At 32.2% G+C, this 24,692-nt stretch overlaps 2 protein-coding genes across 16 annotated transcripts in view; one reads left to right on the top strand and one right to left on the bottom strand.

The window, feature by feature from the left end:
- The window catches only part of LOC105209193 (ras-related C3 botulinum toxin substrate 1), a 35,485-nt gene extending 18,027 nt beyond the window's left edge, over positions 1-17,458 (top strand). The window contains exons 1-6 of one of the 4 annotated variants that reach the window (XM_054227209.1): positions 14,109-14,230; positions 14,323-14,457; positions 16,045-16,160; positions 16,222-16,454; positions 16,521-16,681; positions 16,742-17,458. In XM_054227209.1, coding sequence (XP_054083184.1) covers positions 16,045-16,160; positions 16,222-16,454; positions 16,521-16,681; positions 16,742-16,819 — 588 coding nt within the window. In that variant the 5' untranslated portion in view covers positions 14,109-14,230; positions 14,323-14,457 and the 3' untranslated portion in view covers positions 16,820-17,458. Of the gene's footprint in view, positions 1-14,108; positions 14,458-15,233; positions 15,432-16,044; positions 16,161-16,221; positions 16,455-16,520; positions 16,682-16,741 lie in introns of those variants that run through there. The other 3 variants (XM_011179482.3, XM_011179484.3, XM_054227217.1) reach the window with 3 other exon arrangements.
- A 1,851-nt stretch (positions 17,459-19,309) lies between these two features.
- LOC105209191 (microtubule-associated protein tau) overlaps positions 19,310-24,692 on the bottom strand; it is a 57,076-nt gene continuing 51,693 nt past the window's right edge. For 4 of the 12 annotated variants that reach the window (XM_054227197.1, XM_054227200.1, XM_054227199.1 and 1 more), the window contains exon 9: positions 19,352-19,820. In XM_054227197.1, the coding sequence (XP_054083172.1) occupies positions 19,635-19,820 (186 nt within the window). In that variant the 3' untranslated portion in view covers positions 19,352-19,634. Of the gene's footprint in view, positions 19,821-21,301; positions 24,524-24,692 lie in introns of those variants that run through there. The other 8 variants (XM_029038315.2, XM_029038317.2, XM_029038322.2 and 5 more) reach the window with 5 other exon arrangements.

Genomic DNA, 24,692 nt, shown 5'->3' with positions numbered 1-24,692 from the left:
TGTGTCTGGGAAATTTTTAAATAAAGGTAACCGCAAAAATATGCATAGGCATTCTCTTTAAAAAAGTCTACTTCTAAATCTTCTAGCTCTGAATTATCTTCACCTATTATCCTATTAAAAGTATGGTCTGGTCGGGGTAAACCTTGAAATTCCTGCCAAGAGAGATCCCGTACTGTATTGTCATTGCACACGCTTGCGATTAATTCGTGAGTCTGTTCTCTAGTTATTTCGTTTTGCGGAACGGGTTCGCAATTTCCCTTTACTACGATATTGGCGTATCGTAACCCCCAAGATTTTTTGAATAGGTTGCAAAACATGTAAGGTGTTATCCTTACACTTCTGCCACCTCCTCTTCTAATTTGTCCGAAGTAATGTTCTAAATTATCCTGGCAAAGTCGTCTCGTCTGTAAGCTATTGAATCCTGTCAGTGACAAAAATCGCCACAATCGTCTTAAACTACTAATATTTAAAATCCAACCCTTAATGTAATTGAATGAATTGGTTATATCAGAACCATTTTCATCCTCTACTCTAATCGATTTTAAAACTCCTACTGCTTCATCTAAAAAGTTTATTTGAGCGTCTGTTGCCGAAAATATTTTTTTGGTGGGTAAAACAGCTTCAAAATTGCTGCTGTTGAAAATATCGAAAAGTTTATTAAAAAACAAAACATACTCAGATGTATTCAAAAACCTAGCGTCAGGACAGGACAGAAGACCAGAGCTATATGAAGCGAGCATACCCGAAGCTACGGTGTCACTCATAACCTGGGAGGCTAGCTTCACGCTCATCTTTTGGAAATTGTTCGGAAACATATGTGCTTCAGTTAATTTCGGGGCGCATCTCACGGGATTTTGCGAATCTTTGTGATAGAAATGAATGATATCTTCCCAACTCACCGGACGCGATTTATAACTGACTCTGTTCTTCGAATTTTCTAAACAATTCCTGGTACTCTTTAAAAGGTGGGGACTATCAAAAAAAAAGAATATATCCTTGCCATTTACCTGGAAATATGGGCGCTCTTCTGATACTCCTAAAATTCTGGACAAATACAAAAAGTTAGATCCCTGATCTGAAACAAAATGGCAAGGTATAAGACCAATATTTTGTAATTGGGTGATGGCCTCAAATATATATTTTTTGGCAACATCCCCTTTACATGACCCATGGACAATAAAATAAGAAAGTGGATGTGACCAAGGCATTCCACCAATACCTTGAACCATAAGAGTCATTGCACTATTGCCTATCCTAGACGTACGATTTTCATCGCCGTAATCTTCAACTCCTACTATTTTATCAAATTTAGGGACGTATTGAAAATGACTCTTAAGTGCCATTTCGTCACACAAAATTGACACGAACTTTTGCTCCTGAGTGAAACCCCGGCTTCTTAACTCTAAACATTTCAAAGAACTATTACTACAACCGGGGTCTCGGGGCCATTCGGAAACGAACTCGTCAAGTGTTCTCTCTTCCGGAAATCTAAGAAGAGGCTTTAGGTGTCTATATGCTAAAGGAGAAAGAAAGTATACACCTAAAGCCAACGTTTTAAAATAATTGTCGTATCTACGACCTTTTGGTTGACGGGTGCAATTTAACAAGCTGTTTTTTATAATACTTTTTATTTGTGGAGGAAAATCTCTATCTAAATCCCTATCACAATCCTTTCTCAAAGTTTTAATTTCCCTCTCTAAAGACTTAACTTTTGATGACACTTCTACCAATTGATACTTTAAATAGCTAATCTCCTGGTCTTTTTCTTCCAATTGAGCCCTCAAACTTAAATTTTCCTCCATATATTTTGAATTACTTTTTACGATGGATGTCAAACTAAAATTCGTTTGAGATCCTCTATCTACACAACTACTGCCCATGGGGAAATTGTTCAAAACTCCTATTTCATGTGCCTGTGCACCTTCAGCTGCAGAAGCTAGTAATAAAAGGTCGCTTGAATCAGAGGGATTCTCGACAATATTTGGGAAAATCTCTAAATCTACCTGAAAACTGGGAGTAGGAGGCAAATTAATGTCGGGAACCGCAGTTGGCGACAGTTTTTTTTTTAATTTTAATTTGCCGGAGAAGTGGCGGTCGCAAGCATATAAATACTTATTGGTGTTTTTTTCTCCTACGCCCAATCGCTGAAGCCAAACTGAATGTCTAATAAAATTATACAAGAAAACAAATATTCCCTACACCTTAATATATTTACTTATCATACTATATTTAAAAATAACGAACTAAAAACGACTACGTATCCAATTTAGCCGAAAATAAATATAATAAATTGCAACGCATTAAAGTACCTCAACATTTATTACTACTTACTAAAAACTATTCTACTCTGATTATATTTATAATACTCTATTGTTTTTTGTGGACTTTGGTCCATACTTAAATATTGTAACAAAATTAAAATTAACATACATAATTTGTTATTTAGCAATAAGTTGCAAAATTATAAAAAATATGAACAACTCATCAATAAATTCTAAGTCCACTAATTTATATTAGAATAAAACTATAAAAATGGAAACATTCACCATAAAGCATTTCTAAGCTTTACATAATAATAAAATATACTATCTACTAAATAATATTAGTATAATAAATAAAAACATTTACATTTACATGGTATATTTTTTATCATGCAATATATTGCGTGTAAACTATATATAATCACTAATTCGTTAGAATTAAATCTACATGTTACAAATATATAAATTTACACATTTTTCACTACAAATTATAATAAATTAACTGACCTGGATTCATCCTTCTCCTTGCATGGAAAATTAAAAAACCGTCGCGCATCTACGCATCCAACAACACATCGATTTTTTGTTTTTGGCATTTTTTCTTCAAATAGTAAGAAAACACAATCTTTTAACTTATATATATCTACTATTCCTTAAATTGTATACTTACCAACTGAATTTGTAATATTAATGGGGTTTTACGTCGTTTTCAGTGTTGAAATTTAACTTTTGCACTTATAATGAAAAATAACGCACTGATTTCGTTCGTAATTATTGGCGGGATTTTCTCTGGCAAGTCGCCTTATTGTCTACCAGCTGTTCAGTAGCCCATGATCTGGCTTTGTTGCCAACATCAAAAATGAGTTCATGGGCTCTCTCAACAAGCAAAAGAGAAGAGTTTCGTATCATATTATCTTTGCATAGTTGGCCAGCGACGAGTGTGTGTGTGCATGTGCTGTAAGCGCACTCTCAAACTACTTGAACAAGTAGATAACTTACGGTATTCTTGTCGCACTTAGGTGCTCAAGCGCTCACTGAAGCAGTTAGTCAAGCAAGCAATCCGTTTGGTTCGTTGTCCGCCTATTGTCCACTTCATCTTGGTTGAAAACGGAACGGCCAAAGGGGTTGTAGGGTTGAAGAGCAGTGTAGTAGCTATGCACCTATTCGCGGTCTTCGGAGAATTTCGACCCAGCAGGAATTTAAAACATTTTCTTGGTCATAAAGAGTCTAAGAGATCTATTATAGGTGACCTAGGTTAGAGCCTTAACTAACTACTCCCATTAGACGTTACGTTCTGATTTTTCACTATATGAATTCTTTCAAAATGTAAAGGTTGACTGATTCATACTGTCTGATATGTAATCAACGGAATGAAAGCTTCTCCAAAACCGGCTTTAAACTTGGTCCAAGAATATTTGATTTCAAACTCAAAAACTACTTCGGAGTTGTCCTAAATATCTGCTCATTTTTTCTTACTATCAAAAATAGGTTCAAGAGAACTTCAACTACAATCACTTCTCACAGAGTTTACTAGATAAGTAGTCATCAATTTGGAATTAGACGGTAACGAGTTCTAACCCCTTGAACTAAATGAACTTATAGTTCAAATCGATTCATTCTAAATACATAGGTTCAGTTGAAGTCCATTGATTATAAATTGGTTCCCGAGTAAAGTAGAATTTTAAGATGGAGAAAGTTGGTTTATATACCGTGCTCAGATCGAGTCCGATCTTAGCTAAACCTATCTTAAAGAAGTTTTCGAAACCATCGTCGAGATTCAAGTTTACAGAAGTAAAATAGTCATTGAGGCTCTCATTTATAAAGATTTTAGTTTGTGGCTTTTGAATGTCAGATCATCTTGAATGCACAATCCTCCCGAGATCTAAAGTTCGAGAAGTGAAGTTCTTGTTAGGAGCACAGAATAATTTCAAACAACACTGGCTTAATAGTACAAAATTAACTTGAAACTCTCTATTCATAAGAAATATTTCCTACTGTGCCTCAACTCCCACCAACAAATACACCACCACATTAAGAATAGTGTCGAAAGGATAGTGAGCTCGACAAAGTTTTTTTCCATGCTTGCCTTCATCGGCATTGCCACATGAATTGCTCAATTATTTGTAGTCAATTTGCGAATTAGGTTTCTTCGCCAGTAACTTTTCTAACGGAGAGAACTTCCAAAGTTATTGTCAAGTGTGTTCATAATTTCTGGAAAGCTTTGTTTCATCTGCACTTTTTTACGCCAATTCATTTTTACGCTGCTTCGTAAGTAATACAGAAGACTACCTACATATATTGTAGTATAATATAGGCAAGTGGAAGGACATATCTCCAAACTGACGCATGAGCAGCCAACGAGGACATGGCAAAAGCGCAAAACTCAATTGGATGTGAATAAGTGGAGGATATGAATGTAGGCAATTGATTATTATTGCGCTAATGTCTCGTTTTTTTTTTGTTTTTGTAGATTATATGAATACAGTGATATGAATATATATATACAAATAGGCATATTAAGTATTATAATAGCGTACTTAACTAAATTGCATGAATGCTTAAATAAATCAAGTGTGCAAAGGTCAAAGTTGTATATCTATTCTTTATAATTGAAGTATATATACATATTTATAAAAGTATGTATGTATGTGATTGGCGTTGCAACCGTTTAGCCGGTTATAGCCGAATCGACGATAGTGCGCCACCTGTCTCTCTCCTTTGCAGTTCGGCGCCAGTTGGAGATCCCAAGTGTAACCAGGTCGCTCTCCACCTGGTCCCTCCAACGGAGTGGAGGCCTTCCCCTTCCTCGGCTTCCTCCGGCGGGTACTGCATCGAACACTTTCAGGGCTGGAGTGTTTTCGTCCATTCGGACAACATGACCTAGCCAGCGTAGCCGCTGTCTTTTTATTCGCTGAACTATGTCAATGTCGTCGTATAACTCGTACAGCTCATCGTTCCATCGTCTGCGGTATTCGCCGTTGCCAATGTTCTGAGGACCATAAATCTTGCGCAAAATTTTCCTCTCGAAAACTCCTAGTGTCGTCTCATCTGATGTTGACATCGTCCAAGCTTCTGCACCGTAAAGCAGGACGGGAATGATAAGTGACTTGTAGAGCTTGATTTTGGTTCGTCGAGAGAGGACTTTACTGTTCAATTGCCTACTCAGTCCAAAGTAGCACCTGTTGGCAAGAGTTATTCTGCGCTGGATTTCGAGGCTGACATTGTTCGTGTGAAAGTATTCATATCAAATATCCAATGTATCTTTAAAGCTCAACCTTAGTACACACTTTAAGTCCATCCTCTGAGTCATATTTGATATGAAATCATGCTGCTATATGAAACTTCAAATGCAGTTGAGGTCTTGCCTCTCTTATATATACATATTCGGTTATGTAAATGCCATCAACCAGAATGGTTTGAGATATCATACAGACATTCATTCGTTCCGCTATTTCCATTTCCATTTTAATTTGTAATAGAAGACTTTGCATTTGCATTGATTTGCTATGTAAATTTATTTATTGCATAAGGGTCAATTTAATCCTGAAATTGCATGAGTCGTTGCTCACCGAGTGAATTTATAATTTGAAAATTCGTTAAGTATATACGTGAATATAATTTAGGAGAAATCTAATTATGGCTTACCGCATTTTATATTATTTTTAAAGTAGTAAAATAATAAATTTTATTAAAGAAATCTTGAAAAAAATATTTGAATTATTAAGTACGATTTCACAAAACCAAAAGTTGGTTCAGAGCAAACAATGCGAGGATCTTTAAGTGCTTAGTTTAGAGTTTCGACCATCGAAATTACGGCAATGAAGTTGGTTTTGGTTTCTTTTATATTCTTGGGACAGTTATTCATGTAGAGCTGTCAAGTGGCCAGTACGCAATCTATGTCGTAATTATTGGACTCACTATGTTTTAGAAAAATCGATTTTTTTTTATTTCATTTTCTTAATGTGCATATATTTAAGAATACACACAGAAAATTTCATATCGTTCCGGTGAATATTTTCAAAGTTACAAGCAAATGAAAAATTTGAAAAGGCGTTTCAGAGTGCTTGGAAGAACAAGGTCCAAACTTTAAACGCGTTTTTCTCAAAATGGTGTTTTCAAAGTCGGTGACCAACATTACTCGAAAACGGCTAGACCGATTAGTCTCAAATTTTAACACGACCTTCTTAAATATATTTTTTAGTAATTAATCGAAGATTTTTTCTCTCCGATAAATATTTTTTTTTATAAACAATTTGAGGCCGACAATTCGGTGAAGAATCGATTTTTTTTTTGAGAAACCGCCATTTTGTCAAAAAATTTTATTTTGCTTATTCCTTCGATTAATTACTAGATTTAACATTATTTTAACGAAATCTGTTTGGTTTTTTTATTTCGGATGATCCAGTTCCGAGATATAGTGGTCACCGCAAAACATCTTTTTTGAGAGGAGCTCCTGGAGATCAGCTGTAGCTCTTTTTCAAATAAATATTTTTACTAGTACTAAGTCTTAAAATACAGTTAAAAGATACCATAATATGTGTATATATTTCTGGATCAATAAATTAAAAAGTTTTCTCAGAAAAAATTCTGGAAAATTCACTTTCTTTCGGCCGTATAACTGTATATAACCCCTTACTGGCGTGGCCTTTAAAATAGTCCTCATTCGATATTACGTATTTATGCCAGCGTTTCTTCCGATTGTCGAAATACTTCTTGACTATGGCCCTTTCTTTTTCTTTCAATTTTTCATATGATTGTCGGCTCCTTAGGGTTATTATTATTGAATTTTTATAAAATTTACTCTTCCAACCGGTGAAATTTTACAATTCCCGTTATTTTTTTAACACACCCCGTACGTATAAAAAATGGAAATTTAGTTTGGATGCTTCAAAATTACTCGGATCATTATTTCATTCAAAACGTAGCTCGAAAAAGTGTTCGAGTTCTCTATTGTAAAATTTGATATTACGCGAAGGAATCGGAAAAAATTAAAGGAAATATATTTTTTTATCCCGAAAAGATCCATAATCAGCTGATTTTTTAGCAAATGGTTTTTGAGAAGCATTCAGAATCAATATATGTATGTATTTGGACAAACACAAAAAATAAACTATTTTTAAATCAATTCCCAGGTCCCTATGAGGGTGAGTTTAAGCCGCTTTTAAATCCGTCTTAATATCAGAATATAGCTCAAAATTGATTATATTTTCCGAGGAGCGAGGCTCATGATATCTCGTATGTCTCTTAAATGAGTATTATTAAACTTCATTATCAATAACTTTAAGCGGTTTGTGTCTCGCCTGCTATTTGCTAGAAAGCTTTTAAATTTGTCCGTTATCTACTTATCTGCTACATATCCACACTGCTAAGTATGTGGAAGAAAGTGGAATTTAAAAGGAGGAAAATCCAATTAATAGCTGTAAAAGCAATCTATCTCAATTAAATTGGCAAGCAAACCTAAACATACAAACATACTTGCCTCAAAATCTCTCAAACACATACATATACACAGATAACCCATAGAGCTTGCTGTCAAAAAAGGAATTCAGCGCAAAATTTAGTGTGTGAAATGGAACAAATGCAAACATATGTACAACTGCAACGAACACACACACGCTCTCTTGATACTATATAGAAAAAGAATTAGAGCAAACCACAGCGGTTTAGAGCCAAATGAACTAGTAATTTGTTGCCTCAAGCGTATTAAAGCCACCAAGCTCTCTATACAGCAGGATATGTTTTTTAAACGCTTACATTTTCACAGAATTAATTTGGATTGTGGACCTGTTGCATGACAATTCGCTCGAGGACCTTCGCACGTTCCAACAGTCGCAGTCCATCGTCCATTCCGCTATGCTTGGAGGATGTCATTGAGTTTATTAGCGCTTGTGTGCACGTAAAATATATATTTATTGTCCTTACTTCATTCGTTGGGGCTAATAATTTCACTGCCACAGCGGCAACTTAATTTAATTTCTCCAATTTTGGCTTTGATTGCTGCGCCAAGGATAATCACATGCAAAACAACAACACTCGCACGCACGCTCAACAATAAATGCGGCAATACAAATATGGGTTTTATTAACAAATGGACTTGTAGTTATGTACGTATGTATTTATTTTACGCGCATATGATATCAGAGGCCAGCGAATAATTTTAATATAATTAGTGATGGAACGGATTTTTTTCATACAATACATACAAATCACAATCGAATAATTGAATTTTGAGTAAAATATTAATTTTCGTAGAACCATAGATACATTTTTTTATATATCAGGTCGTCGGGCCACATTGACCCGAACAAAAAAATCTCGAAAATTCCGAAACTAATTGACCTGGGATCACTGAGACCCGATATGATCCCCATAGGAATTTTCCGTTTAAAAAATTTGATAGTTGCTGATAGTCGGGTCACTAAAGATCAATTAAATCGTCCAAGTAATTTCTCGTTTAAGAAGTTTGAACTTGAAAATATCACGGAGGTCACGAAAGTCCAGTAGATCGTCCAAGTAAATTCTGGTTTGATAAATATATCCAGGTTACTGAGGTCCATTAGGCCGCCCGCAGAATTTCTAGTTTGAAAAGGTTTGAACTTAGAGATAAAAGAGTCACTGAGATCCAATAAAACCACCCAAGATCGAAATTGCACATAAAGATGCCCTTTGTATTCATCAAAGATTTACATAACCTAATCAAATATCTGAAATTCGTCACATCACTATTAAAAAATTCACACAAATATATATGTATGTATATTACATAGCCTGTGAAATGTTAAGCAAATAAATAAATTTCACCGAGTAGAGTGAGAGAGAGTTTTTCACACATATGTGAGTGTCAATGGTAAAAGGAATTCGTGAATCGAAATTTTAATAAGCCACCATTGGTAAGCGAAACCACAAAATCACTGTCAATAAAAACTGCGAGGCTGGAGGGAGGCACAATGCAACGCAATACAAAAACTCCACGCTTCTCAGAGGCACAAAAAAGTGAAGCGCAGAGGCGCAAAATTATATTTGCCATTTGACTTTTTATACACTCTTTTGCACTTTTTCTTCACACACACACACACACACACACACGAAAAAACATGTGCATACATGAATGATGAACAAACGCATTTGATACGCAGTTTTTGTGCCTTTTGGCTACAATCACGAAACAAAGGTGGACCACACACGCTCATATGGTACATACATACACACATATAATAATCAACAAATGAGCTGAATGCCGGTGGTGTGGTGTTGTCGGTGGTGTGATGTGCTTTTGGTGTGTGCCGAAATTAAAATTCCCATTGTTTGACATTGGCGCAATAAGCAGGATGCCATGGAGTGGTGGTGCAAGTGGTTTTTACTTTTGGAATTGTATACTTGTGTGTGTGTGTGCGCCAGCGCCTGTTGCATGCACCAAACAGTCAGCCTCATAAGCAAATTATGACAACAATTTTTTGTGTCAACTTTTTTCGGTTGTCGCTCGACAGTTTTCGCATACGAATGACTTAATATTACAGTTAGACTGTGAAGGAGAGCTGTTGTATGCAGTTTAAATGGTTAGAGGTCAGCGAAGGATACACAATCCGATGGTTTATTAAATTTTAACAACATCAAGTTAATATTTATATGTGAACGAGTGTGTGTGGGCGTGCAATTAATGCAGCATATTGTTCACATTCTCGCAATATTGAGTGCCTGATGATCTGATTGATGGAATGCCTGTTGATGAAAAATATATTATTTTGAAGATTATATATTAAATTGTGGACCGATTGCAATTAATAATACATACTAGTGTTCAAACAGAATCCACTTTTGAGAGGCTTAAGCTAATTTGTTTCTATTGAGTTAAATATTATTTTTATACTCTCGCAACAAATGTTGCTAAAGAGAGTATTATAGTTTTGTTCACATAACGGTTGTTTGTAACACCCAAAACTAAACAAGTTAGATATAGGGTTATATATACCAAAGTGATCAGGGTGAAGAGTGGAGTTCAAATCCGAATGTCTGTCTGTCCGTCCGTCCGTCTGTGCAAGCTGTAACTTGAGTAAAAATTAAGATATCTTGATGAAACTTGGCACACTTATTTCTCCCCATAGGAAGGTTGCTTTCGAAAATGAGCAAAATCGGACCACTGCCACGCCCACAAAATGGCGAAAACCGAAAACACATAAAGTGCCATAACTAAGCCATAAATAAAGCTATGGAAATAAAATTTGGTATGAAGGATCGTACTATGAAGGGGCATATTTTGATGTAATTTTTTTGGAGAAGTGGGCGTGGCCCCGCCCCCAAATAGGTTTTTTGTATATATCTCGCAAACCAATGGAGCTATATAAACCAAACTTTTGCAGTCGTTTTTTTTAGCCACTTCCTAAAACAGTCCAAAAATTAAAGAAATCGGATAATAACCACGCCCACCTCCCATACAAAAGTTAGGTTGAAAATTACTAAAAGTGGGTTAACTCATTAACTAAAAACGTCAGAAACACTAAATTTCACATAAGAAATGGCAGATAAAAGCTGCACTCAGATTTTTTTTTCAAAACGGAAAATGGGCGTGGCGTCGCCCACTTATGGGTCAAAAACCATATCTCAGGAACTACTCGACCGATTTCAATGAAACTTGGTTTGTAATAGTTTCCTTACATCCTAATCATATGTTGTGAAAAAAGGCCAAATCGGTTTACAACCACGCCTACTTCCCATATACCAGAACTTTGAAGTCGATCTGAATCGTTTACTTTACAATATATAAAGTAAGTATTAGTGAAGATATCGGTGCAGAACTTTGCACAAATGCTATGTTAATAGTGTGGCAGACCCATTCTAAAAATCGCCGAAATCGGACCATAGGTTTTTAAGGCCCCATATATCAAACACGAGGACCTCGGTGCTTCTAACCTAATATTATGGTTTTCAACTTTCAATGGACTTTATACGAATATGTGGATCAAATTGTGTATTATATAATATTTATAAAGTTAAATAAATAAATTGCGAGAGTATAAAATGTTCGGTTACACCCGAACTTAGCCCTTCCTTACTTGTTTGTAATGAAGTTGATTTGACAAACAGTTATTTCTTATCCTTTCAAGTGCATTACTGCCTTCAAGAAACATATTTATTTTAAAATTCTATTACCTTTAAGAGACGGTTTAAAAGTAGCAGGCCCCTAGGTCTGTTCGGAAAATAGCTCGGATAAGCTCCTAAGCGCCAGTCGTATACAAATATATGTTAAACAAGTACGTCACATCAAATATTATATATATAATCGATCACCAGTAAAACGAGTGAATTTAATTCCTCATATCAACATTTATCACTGTGTTAATTCCTAAGCTTATAATTAGCGAGCGGCTGTTATGATAATGACATAATAAAATTTATGGTCATTGTAAAATTATTATTTTTTTGCATATACATAGAAAAATTGCAATTCACCTGTACACTTGCTTTTTTCACACATATACATATATACACACTTACGCATACACATACATAGCTGTATCTTTATCAACTTCACTTATGTGTAGTTCATTATCTTGTTCTTAATCAAACAGGTTTTTTTTCTTTTTTTTTCACTTATCTTTGTCACATTTTCTCCTACGTATTTGTAATATCAATTAACTTGCACTTTCAGATTAGCATTCAGAGCGAATTAAGCGCACTTACACTTAATTTAATCAAAAGCAATTAACAGGATAACTCTAACATTTGCATTATCAGCTGTTAATTAAAGACAAGTTTAAGCTTAGATAATCACATGTTAGTGCATATGCACATATATGTATATACCCACTCCAAACTAAAAATTAGCGCAGCCTCAGTCAGCTGTTATAGACAAGGCACACCATCTCTGCACACAAGTTCAAGCTGTTAATTGGAGCACAAAACTTTTAAATTAAAATGGTCACCAACATCTCCCAGCGGCACATGTCTATTAAATTCCTTTGCGATTAATCCCATATACACTTGCTCATACACGAGTTCACAAGGTTATGCATATGTATCTCAGAAGACAAAAATGTTCGCAAAAAAATGTGGCTAAAGGATGTTAATGTTTGCGCTTGAAGCATTTTTAATTAGTTTTTGCGGTCAAATGGTAACACTTGCGAAATTAAAAAAGTTAGTGGTTTGAAAAAAAAAAACAAAAAGATATTTAAATTCAGGGAAATAAAGAATTAAAACACTTGTGAAAATATATCAAACATATTTGAACTCATAAATAATGGCAAACACTCTTCAAAAAATGTGTTAAATATAAATATCTAAACACTTTCTCCATATTCAATACACCCAATACAACGCCCATCATACACACACACACATTTTCAGATAGACACTGCGTGCAACTCAGTGACACTTGACAGTAAAATGTAACAATTTAATCGCCAGCTTCAACACTACCCTTACAAGTTCTACCTCCCTCCCTTTGGTGGTGCGCCTTTCATGGCATGCTCATGTGTACCACCAAGTGACCCGTTGTAATTTGTCCAAATCACATCAACGCCAATAATCAAATCCTGCACCCTTCGTCGCACAGTTGGCAGTGTGCGTATGTGGAGGGGCCAAAAAGTTACCAACCGGTGTGTGTCCATCAATCACAATTTAGCTAAAGTGTGGACATATGTTTGGAATCAGCAAATTTTTTAGGAAGGAGTGGTATGTGCGTACATGCATATAAATACATACTTATTTGTTTGCACAGAAGTTATATTTCGATGTAAGTTTGGCAGACATTTCACGCTTGGAATTATTGGAGGCTGTGGAAATTACGTAATTGTGTATGATTGCAAGTCCCAACGGACTACAGGCCTTAAGTACATGCATACATGTATTTATATTAGTTTGCCGCAGAGGACTGATGGCAACTGGCTTCAGATGAAATAGTGTGATATATAAATTAAAAACATTTAAAATGATTTTTAAATTAAATAATTAAAGAATATACTATTTTTTCATAAAGTTATCATAAATAGACTTACGGGTTACGTTTCTGTCAAATTGAGAAATTTTGTTTGGTGGTACATGGTGGATAAAAATACTAAACAATTGTAATAAAACATTAATTTAGTTACGTACTTACACATAATTAGTTTTATATTGTAATTAAGCGCTACTCAACATCCATATTTGAAGATTTGCGAACTCCTTCCTTTAAAACTCCGGAAGGTCGCTCGTTCATACGGCACATCCGAGAGGAGCAGCATTATCGTTTAATCGCGCAAATATAATCCCATAACACAAAAGGGTACTCAAATAAGTCATCGCACACGCTATTCGCTGTTAACATTTATCTAAAAACACTATAAACTTAATTCAATTAATAATTACAATTTTCCAACGCGTAAAAAGAGCGGTATTAAATTTCGTTAAAGTCAACTGTCAAAATGTTGAAGGAAAAGGAAGTAGAAATAATTGGGCGCACTGAAGATAAGCAAGCAGATGCACGGTTGATATTATTTTAATTTCTTTAATTAAAACTTTTATTTTAAACAATTTATTAAGTAATATTTTAAAATCTAACAAATATTTTTAAATAATAAATCTATAATGTTTTACGTTTATTCCCTATCAGTACTTTTTTTCATAATAGTATTTGCTAGTTATACGTGTACAATTTCTGTAGCCAATACAATTTTTAACTCATAAGTTTTTATTATTTTTATTTAAATACTTCATTTTTAAATATAGTTGAGCATTATTTTAAAAATCAGATTATAAAACTTATTTATTTTTTACATTTTCGCAAGAATCCCTCAAATAAATGCTCCACATTTGGTGATTTGGCAGCACTGCATGCCGAAAAGGGTGTGTGTAAGTGTGCGTGTATGAGTGCGCACACGCATTCTTCGTAGGTAAACCAAAAACTGCGATAAAGCAAGGCAGAAAAGCGAATTAAGTAACAAAAAAAGTAGCAAAGCTAAAGTTGCAGCAGCATTTATTTTACACAGTTCTTTTATGTAAAATTAAATAATAATTAATATAATATCAACGAATTTTACTGCAAACAATCAGTTTAGAGTACGATTAAAGTAAATCGAAAACGTTTTAGTACAAAATTGTGGCGAAAAAGTGAAAGGAACTACGTAGAGCAGCACCAACAGTAGCAGTACGCAAAAAAAAAAGTGGATTAAGAAAACAACAAAAGATTGTGCAGCGGAGGAGCTGAGTGCGTTGCAAAAGTAAGGTAACAGAAAAAATGCACGACAAAAGAAATATATTTATATACATATGCAAACGGCTGTGTGTATTTGGTAAGAATTGTGACCATTGACAGACCACTCCTGTCCATTTTGGTTTATACGTATGCTCATACATACATAAGTACAATATTATATTGTGAAATTGTAAATACTGGCGAAGGAACAGTGTCTTAGCAAACACAAATTATTAACTCATTGCGCTGACTAACAACATATAACACTTGAATCACATCAGCCTTCAAAAAGCTGGAATGAAAATATTGGTGCCACAATGTCGCTACCACAAACAATCTACCCTCTACAACAGTCACTTCATGCTATTGGTGTTGTTGCGGAAAACTATCACTTTTAGGTGACTTCCATGTTGTGATTGTCGCAATGATTGTGGCGCTGATAGTAAACCTAATTTCGTACATTTCGAAAATAGAAAATTTGGCCGACAGTAATGTATGTAGATCTCCCCCCAACGGGCTTACGACGGGCGAGCAGAAATAGAACATTATTGCCGCCACTGCAATCGCCGGCTGACGCTGACGCTTTGTCGTCCAGGGCGGTGCGCTCAACTTGTAGGGGGACAAGATCTATTTCGGTTGGCATGCTGCTTATTTTTTGTGTGTTTCGCGAATCATGTCGCCGGCGGCCGTTGGCGTTTTGCTTTGTAGCCAGCCAGCTATTCACTCGAAACAGATGCCCATTATATTTCGTCTTTTATTGCTCTTTTGATTTGTTATTCTTTTTGTGGTGTTGTGTTGTGTTTGATTTGCTCATTTGTTGTTTGTGGTGTAGGCGTGTTTTTATTTCTTTATCATTAAGCTTTTAAAGCTGTTTTCCGTTCATTGCATATTATTTTGTTGAGTGTCTTCGTTGGTTCATAAAGACAACGCGTTGGGTTTCAGTTTGTGCCTTAAGATTCTTGGGAAAATTAGGGATTGGTGAACGCATTTATTGCTACTAAAAGGTGCTATAAATTTTTTGCGACATTGCCAGAATTTGGCGCACCTTTCCTTCATCAGTATTAATAGCAATATATAATGATGAATATGTGTTTTAAAAGAGAAGGATAATGTGCAGCAGGAGAACTGAATGTTAGACATATATTTTGTTTTGAAGTGTTTATATTCAATTTTAAACCATTTAAATTAATTTTTAGGAATTTCGAAGTACTTATAATATTGAAATTGCTAATATTAAACATTTTTTTAAATTTAATTTTTTTTTATTTTAAATTGTTTAAAATGTCATCTGATTTGTTCTTATTATATATGTACACACATATGTGTCTGTTTGCCAACACTCATGCTGACATGCCATACAAAGGAAAATGAAAGACAGTAAATGTGCTCAAGTGGCAAATTGTATTTAATTAAATGTACCACACTCCACCAACGCTGCAAGCTATGTACATTCCATTGTTCCACATACGCCACTGAAGTTTAATTTATTTGATTACACAATTCTTACTGGTCACACTTGGACTTGCATTCATATTTAACTTACAAATATATATGTATATATTTACATTTAATACTAATATATATTTTCCGCTTTGTGTGTGTGTGTGCTTTTCGCAGATGTCGACAGGAAGGCCCATTAAATGTGTCGTCGTTGGCGATGGCACCGTTGGCAAGACTTGCATGTTAATTTCATACACCACAGACAGTTTTCCCGGCGAATATGTGCCTACAGTGTAAGTTGCCTTTAAATATAGCAAAAATCATACATTTAACGCCATATATTTTCCAAACCAGATTTGACAACTACTCTGCGCCCATGACGGTGGATACAATACAGGTGTCGTTGGGTTTATGGGATACAGCGGGTCAAGAAGACTACGATCGCCTGCGCCCGCTATCATATCCACAAACCGATGTATTTCTCATATGCTTCAGCGTGGCCAGTCCATCCTCATTCGAAAATGTCACATCGAAATGGTATCCTGAAATAAAGCATCACTGCCCGGATGCACCGATTATATTAGTCGGTGCGTAGCATAATTTGAGATATCTTTTTTTTTCAATCAATCTAAATTATTTTCCTTCTAATTTAGGCACCAAAATTGATTTGCGTGATGATCGCGAAACGCTTAGCGCACTAGCCGAGCAGGGCTTGGCACCGTTGAAACGTGAGCAGGGCCAGAAATTGGCGAATAAAATACGCGCCGTCAAATATATGGAGTGTTCGGCATTAACGCAAAGAGGACTGAAGCAGGTATGTAACGGTGTTAATATGTGGGAAGTTGATTATTATTTTAATATTAAATATTTACAGGTCTTCGAAGAGGCAGTGAGAGCTGTGCTCAGGCCAGAACCACAAAAACGTCGTCAACGAAAGTGTATAGTTATGTAAGATCTACAACTTTTCTATAGTGAAACAAAAACAAAAACAACAAATATTTAACAAAAAAGTAAAACACTCACTTACCTTATACGGCAACAAACACACAAAACACAATCAAGGCGTCAACAACTCGTGTCTAAGAAATCCAACTCGAATATTTATTAACGAACTGATATAAGTTTATAATCGGTAGGCAGCGACAACTTGAGAAATGTTGTGTTGTGGTATTATGTTTAATTTTTTTATTTTTTTTTTGTTTACTATTTTATTGGCTCTTTTTTACGATAACTACAAAATTATGCTTATTTTAGCTTTTCTAAGACGACAATATCGCTTTGTCATTCTACATTTTTATGTTGGCAGCTTTTATTATAGACAATAGTTGTTGTAGCGCAGATTTTTCGAAACTGAATCTCGAATATTTAAAAAAACAGCAGCTTAATTGCACTGTGCAGCTAGTATTTGATTCGATAATATCTGTAACCAAGCAGCAGCTAAACAAATTTTATTTTAAGTCTCAAATTTATTCAGCTGATTACTCTTTGTTAGTATGAACCGCAACTGGACAAAAGAAAGAAAATAGCTTATCTAGTCAATTGAGTAATGAGAAAAGCAAAAACAAAAAAAAAAAATGAAAATAAAAATTAAGTGAAAAGTTGAAGCTAAATAACAGCTAAGTGTATAAAGTTGTTGTATGAAAAAAAAATAATATTGAACAGATAAGAAGTTGGTTGAGCGCATTGTGGCGCATACCGAATTGAGCTTAGACAAAAAATACAAAAAATAAAAAGAAAAAAACTACAAATTGTCACTATGTGTTGTGACACACCAAATTCTAGCGCCCATTTTAGTTAATATGCTAATTTTTATTTTAATGACTAATTTTTGTTGTAGACACATACATACATATTTACATTTGTAGTAGTTTGATGCACAAATGTACACGCTATTAGTTAACTATTTAAAAGAAAATGTTAGTTTTGTTTAGAATTTAAAAAAAAAAATAAATAATTTCCGCCAATTAAACATTGTCTCCCCCTCACAAAGCGCTGTAGCGGTAATTTTTCGCAAGCTACACTATACAATTATGCATTTTATATAATTGACAACAATTTATTTTTTATGTTTTTTAATATGTTTACATACCTACAAACATACATCTATGTATTTGTATAAACTAAACAATTAACGACTGTTTATTATATTTTAATAATTTTTTATTATTTTTATAACAAATACCTTTTCATTTGCCATTTAAACTATTTATTATGTATGCATAAACATTATGATTTAATTATTGCAAAACAGTTACTATATAGAATGTGAAGATATAATGTAAAAAAAATCTTTTTAAAACAAAAAGTTCGTTACTCGAATTTTATAAAACCGTAAGAAAACAAAATTAAATAAATAAATGCTAATAAAATAAAATATATAAACTCTACTTTCTCTTGAACACATTCAACAACACACATTCACACACTCATGCATTACTCCGACTTTAATATATATATATTTTACAATTTGTAAACAAATTTTTGAAATTATAACCTCAAAGATTTTGAAAAATGTATTTAAATGTTATTTGTAATTTTGTATGAGTCAAAAAGAAAAAAAAAACGATAAAGAGAAAAATAAATAAATACATATTTACTTTATATATATTATTGTAATAATAGTAAAAAACAAAAACAAAAAATCAAAAATAAGAAAAGTAACGGCAGTGAAGTAGATTTAATAATGTACGTATAAACAAAATGGAGGAGAAGAGCTACTGTGAAACGAAGCGAATATATATATATATGCAAATGAATAAAGTAAAATGAAAAAAAAGGTGAATTTATTTATATATTAAATTATATTTTTATATATTTTATTCTCATATTTTTTTTATAAATAATAATTTTATATATTTTATTTTCATTATTCTTTTTTTTTGAACTTTTTATAAATAATAATTTTATACATTTTATTTTCATTGAATTTTTTTATAAATAATAATTTTAAATATTTTATTTTCATATTTTTTTTTATAAATAATAATTTTATGTATTTTATTTCAATTAACTTTTTTTATAAATAATAATTTTATACATTTTATTTTCGTTAATTGTTTTTTATAAATGATAATTTTATTTGATTTATTTTCATAATTTTTTTTTATAAATAATCATTTTATTTATTTTATTTTCATAAATTTTTTTATAAATAATAATTTTATGTAATTAATTTTATGTAATTAATTTTCATTAAATTTTTTGTTGTACTGAAAGTATATTATTAATGAGGAAATAGTACTCACTTGATGCTTGTAACAATATAATAAATAATATAATTTTCGAGTTTTCAAATAATCTACAAATTGGAGAAATTTGAATAATTTTTTTTTTTTTAATGAACTAAAAAATCTCTTTAAACCAAAAACAAAGTCACTTTAAATGTATTTAATTTCATTTATTTATTTCAACATGCTTGATTGTATTTTAATGACATATTTATTTATGCAAATTTTGTGAATATTTATAATTTTCTTTAATAATATTTTATGGAATTCGTTGTCTGCTCACTCAATATCATCTCTCTCTAGTATTGCTGAATTCTCCTTTGCAGTTGCGCAAATGATTTTCACAAAACACGATGAATATGTATTTTACAATTTCTATGTATGTATTGTTGTTGTAGTTGAATGTATCTAACTTCTCGAAGACATGGATGGCTTATCTTGGAACTCGAAACGGTGCTGTTGACTAGTTTCTTACATAAATTTGTAGTTTTTGTGATTGTATACATATGTTTGTATGTATGTATGATAGAGCTACACTATCTAGTATAGACGGAAGGGTTTTGGATGTACGGCTTGTCCTTGTTTCTTCTTGGGTCCAGCACTTTTTGGACGTTTCTGTTCCGCATTCAGTGATGGCATTGAGACTGAGAGCACCAGGCACTCAGCAGGCAGCGACATGGAAGAGGTGATTGTGGTGGCGCGTTGAACCTTTTGCACCTTCCAGTTCTAAAAGAAGCGTCATTTAGTTGGAGCAGAGATGAGGAAAATAATTAAATGAGATTTGTTAGTTAAATATGCATAAAAAAGACAATTAAAACATGGTATGTATGTATGTCAAAAAGCAAGTAAAGAGATTTCTTATTCATTTTTTTTTTTCAATATTTTTTTTTGTTGCTAGTGATGATTTTTATTTATTATTTGAAATTTTTAATATGTTCATATTATTTTTTGCAATTACTTTATCAAAAAAAATTATAAGTTTTGTTTTACATTTCAAATTTTTATTTTAGTTAATTTTTTATTTTTATTATAATATACATATTATATTTAGTTCTTTTTTATTTTTATTTTTTATTTTTTTTACTTTAGTGATTTTTCTTACTTTTTTACTTTAATTAATTAAATTTCTTAATGTATTGTATTCTTTCATTTATTTTTTAATTTTTTGTATTTAATTAATTTTTTAAATTTAATATATTTCGCAATTTTATCAAAATAATATCATTATATTAAAAATTGTATATTTTTCTATTATTAGTTAAATGTTATTTAATATTGTTATTATTAAATTTATTTTTTTATATATTCTTATATATATAAATGAATTATTTTTTATAATTTATTTCAACAATAATTTAATTTATTTATTTTTTCAAAATTTTTTTATAATATTTTTATTTGCGTTTTTTTTTTGTTATCTATCCATTTATTTTTTTTCTGTTATTATTATTTTTTCATTACATAAATATTTTTTTCAGGTTCTTAATGTTATATTATTTTAATTCTTGCATTTTTTATATTTAATTTAATTTATTTTTCAAAAAATTATTATTTTAAATTTTTTAAAAATGATTTTTTTGCGAAATAGTCAATTATAAAAAATCAAAAAATATTATATTATACAGTAAAAAAAAACTTACTACCTTAGCGTGTTGCAGCAAATTGTTTACCAATACATTTCAAGTTGGCCGAATTTTCACTTTGCCTTGGCTTGCAAATACATTTAGTTTGTTGCTGGTGTGTTTCATTTTTTTTACTAACGGTGTTGTTGCAGATATTTGCCATAGCTTAATTACAAATGCTGCTACAAATTTATAATGTCGTTGAAATTTTGTGTATAAAAAATCTTTTGTGGCTAAATTTCGCTACAAAACTAAAGCAAAAATAATTTTTTCTTTCAAAACTCCTCTAAAAATATTTTTTTTTTTAATGAATATTTATTTTTAAATAAAAAGTGCATTTTTTTGTATTTTTTTTTTTTTTTAGACAAATCAATTTTATTTGTTGCAATGTTAGTTTACAATTTTCCATATTAATATGAATGAAGTTGACGAATTTCTTGTTGTTTTTTTTTCGTTTTATATTATATTATATATAAATGTATCTAAATTGCATTAATTATGCATTTTTTTGTGTAGTTTTAATAATACAAGTTTTGTTACAAAAAATTATGAATTACACTTCAAAAATTGGTTGCGGATTTAAAAAAAAAAAAATTATACTGGTTTAAACTTACTAATGGCAAAGGCGCGTGTGTGAAGAATGTACTGGAAAAATTATGTTTGATAATTCTTTATAATTTAATTACAATTTCCTATCGGGACTCTTTCAGCATAATTTGATTATTTGATTCAAATATTTCTAGGTTATTTATGTAGTTTCCCTATTTGAGTGCAAAAATGTATGACAAAATGACAATCTTTTGAGAACTGATTTATATATAAGGTTGATAACATAGCGAAGTACATTGCAAAGCTGAGTTGGTAGTAAAACCGAAAATTTCAGATCCTTTTCTCATCGTTTTCATTACTACTTTCTCAAGACTTCACTATGTCCAAAATTATATACTGCAAAACTATTACACTGGTCTTTGAGTTGGTCTTTAAAGACGATTATTCAGAATCTTGGGTCCATTAAATTGTATCAGAGTGTAAATGTATGTGATTGAATTACTTTTGGTGGTTTGAAAGCAATACTACTTGCTATAGTATTATTAACTGTGTCTATGTTGTTGGTATCATTGAAGCCCTGCAAGGAAATTCTAAAGTTGAAATTTGAAACTACTTAATATATTCAAATGTTTTAACGCATTAATTTAAATAATAAATAATAAAAAAATCAGAAATTGTCAAAAATAATTTTTCTTGAAAAATCAAAGTTTTTTCACATTTTTTTTAATACGCCGCTTTTGATATGTCTTCAAAAATATTACTCTCCAACATTTACAACATTTAATTATTATTGATATTTAAACATACCAGCTGTATTTCCCTACAGGGCATGTACGAGTATGTTTGTGTTGTATAGGTATATGTATATAGGTGTAACAGTTATTCAAGTGTATACATTTGTAAATATATATAATATTTAGATTTCTTTAATATAGACTACTACATAACAGTTCATTCACATACATAGATATTTTTCTTTTTTTTTTTTTTGGTAAATAGTAGCTTTCTGCCTAAGATTTTATATGGATAATATGTTATGCTGTATGAGCGTATAAGGGAGATGTAAATATTTTCAGGATTTAAATAATTTTCAACAATAAAAAATTATCTCAGACCTAGAACTTTTCGAAATAACTCATATTTCAAAACAGTATAGAATATATTATGATGGTGCTCAAGATCATGTTAACCTGACGTGAGAATGCTTCGAAAAAAATTTAACCATATATTCGGCGGAGAGGCGAGAAGATGTTACCTCCCTATCTGGCCCTATTGGACCAAACCAAAGTTGTTTTTTTGAGAAATTGAGTCACAAGTAAAAAAAATGTCTCCATTGCTAGCAGTTAACCTCCAAAATCGAAGTATTTGTTACAAAAATCTACCTTTTCCTTTTATTTCATTTTTCGAACAAAATTGAATCTTCGAAAAATCCTGGCACAATTTGGCCAAAATGTTGGTATGATTGTGACAAAGCGGCCTTTCTCTCTACTTAAGATGTCGAATCAATATGCAATCAAGTATTTTTAAATTAAGCGCAGATTATATTGGCCAGCTGCTGTCGCTTAGTAAGGCTCATCCCTCGGCAATCATTGGTGTCCTTACTGAGGCTTGGAATCAAGTCAGACGCTAGTTGCCAAAGCTGTTTGGAGGAAGGCAAAGAGGAATCATCCAAGCATTTCCTTGTTCAATGTCCAGCAATCGCCAGACTTAGGTTAAAGCACCTCGGTAGGCACATCTTCAGCGAACCTAGTGAAGTGACTGGAATCGACATTAGCCGACTTAAGAACATTATATAGATTCCACGCGCTGTAGTATTCTAAGGATCTTAGAAATCGTCAGGAGTATCCGGCTTTCACAAAGGACAGTCGAATCTGTCTAAGTGAGATTCTCTGCAGTTGCGGAGATCTGCCGCGTAACCTAACCTAAATTGGCTCAGTATTGTTTTTTTTTTTATTTTTTTCTAAGATCTGACTTGGATCCCTTATATCATCTGTCATGAAAATGTGATCGAAAAATGTTAGAGACCTTTTTGAAATTCGAAAATATGTATTTCGATATTGGAGGCTAACTTCGACAAAACGGACAAATATTATTTTTACTTATACGTAAAACCTGTAAAGTTGGACTCCCTTATAATTTGCACACTCGCTCAAATTGGACAAAATGTTCTGTACCAACATAATGTAGCACAAACAATAATTCCTTCATAACATGGACACTCGCGTAACTTGGACAAAAAGTGCTGAACAGTGTAGGTGTCCAGCTTAGACAGGTTTTACGTATCTCAATTTTCCGGCTTTGATCCAATACGAGTACAAAGAAAATAAGCAAGAAATATTATTCTAGAAATGCAACGGGGTAATATAAAATATTTTTTTTTCTAATACCAGCTATTCTAGCTTGGGTTGAAGCTAACTAAAGCGGAAGTTCGTGAGAGTTTCGAGGTCTTCCTGAGCCCTACTAAATAATGGTTTTATGAAAAGCTTTCGTAGCAAGAACTCTTTAAATCATAAAAGCGCGCTTATAACTGTAATCAATTGAAGGAAAAATGCTCGGCTATATGTTAAATGTATGTATGACGCGTTGAATTATGTAAAACTCAAGGCTTTGCGGCTTAACTTAAGGTGTCTAAGCAAATATTCAACAAAATAACTACGCTTGGTGTAAAATATACAAATATATACTAATATTTTGAATTCAAATAATTCGTAAGTGAAAAAACGTGAAATTTGTGAAAAATGTTTTATTATTTGCAAATTGTTTGCTACATTTCAAATGCACACCGATTTTTTACGATTAATAACTGTTCTTTTTTCCAAATACATTACAGTAATTTTACATATTTTGTGACTGGTGATAGATAATACAATCTCAACAATTACAGTGTTGCTCATTGGTATGTATACACGTAATTTTGAATTTTTTACTTCAAAAATTTTATTATTTTTTTTTTTGAATTTTTTTTTGTTTTAATAAATATGTATGCAATCGTATGCAATTAACGCTAATAATAATGCTTTAATGAAGTATGTTTTGTTTTTGTTTTTTGTTTGTTTTTTATGTATTTCTTGTTCTTCTTTTTTTATTACTTTGTAAATATGTATGTATTTAAGGTTTATTTTTGTTTTAAATTGCTGATATCTGTTTTTGTTTTTGTTTTTTGCTATTTATTATTTTTCGTGCTTAATTTGCTTAACTCTGCTGATTTAAATTTTCATCGGCACCAGTTGTTGAAGTCGTCATGGATGGTTGTGGACTCTGCGTTTAAGAAGAAATGATTCAAATCAAAAATATCAAATCATAAACTATCACCACAAGTTGCAAACATTCAAAATTACACTGGAAAAAATTATATTATCACACACAAAAAAAAAACAAAAAAAACAACTCACGAATAAAACCATTAAAGAGGAATGGAATGTCAAAA

The sequence above is a fragment of the Zeugodacus cucurbitae genome, chromosome 2 (genome assembly GCF_028554725.1).
Source record: "Zeugodacus cucurbitae isolate PBARC_wt_2022May chromosome 2, idZeuCucr1.2, whole genome shotgun sequence".
NCBI classification, from domain to species: domain Eukaryota; kingdom Metazoa; phylum Arthropoda; class Insecta; order Diptera; family Tephritidae; genus Zeugodacus; species Zeugodacus cucurbitae.
The sequence above is the reverse complement of the archived record's forward strand: the minus strand, read 5'-3'. Positions and strand labels throughout refer to the sequence as shown.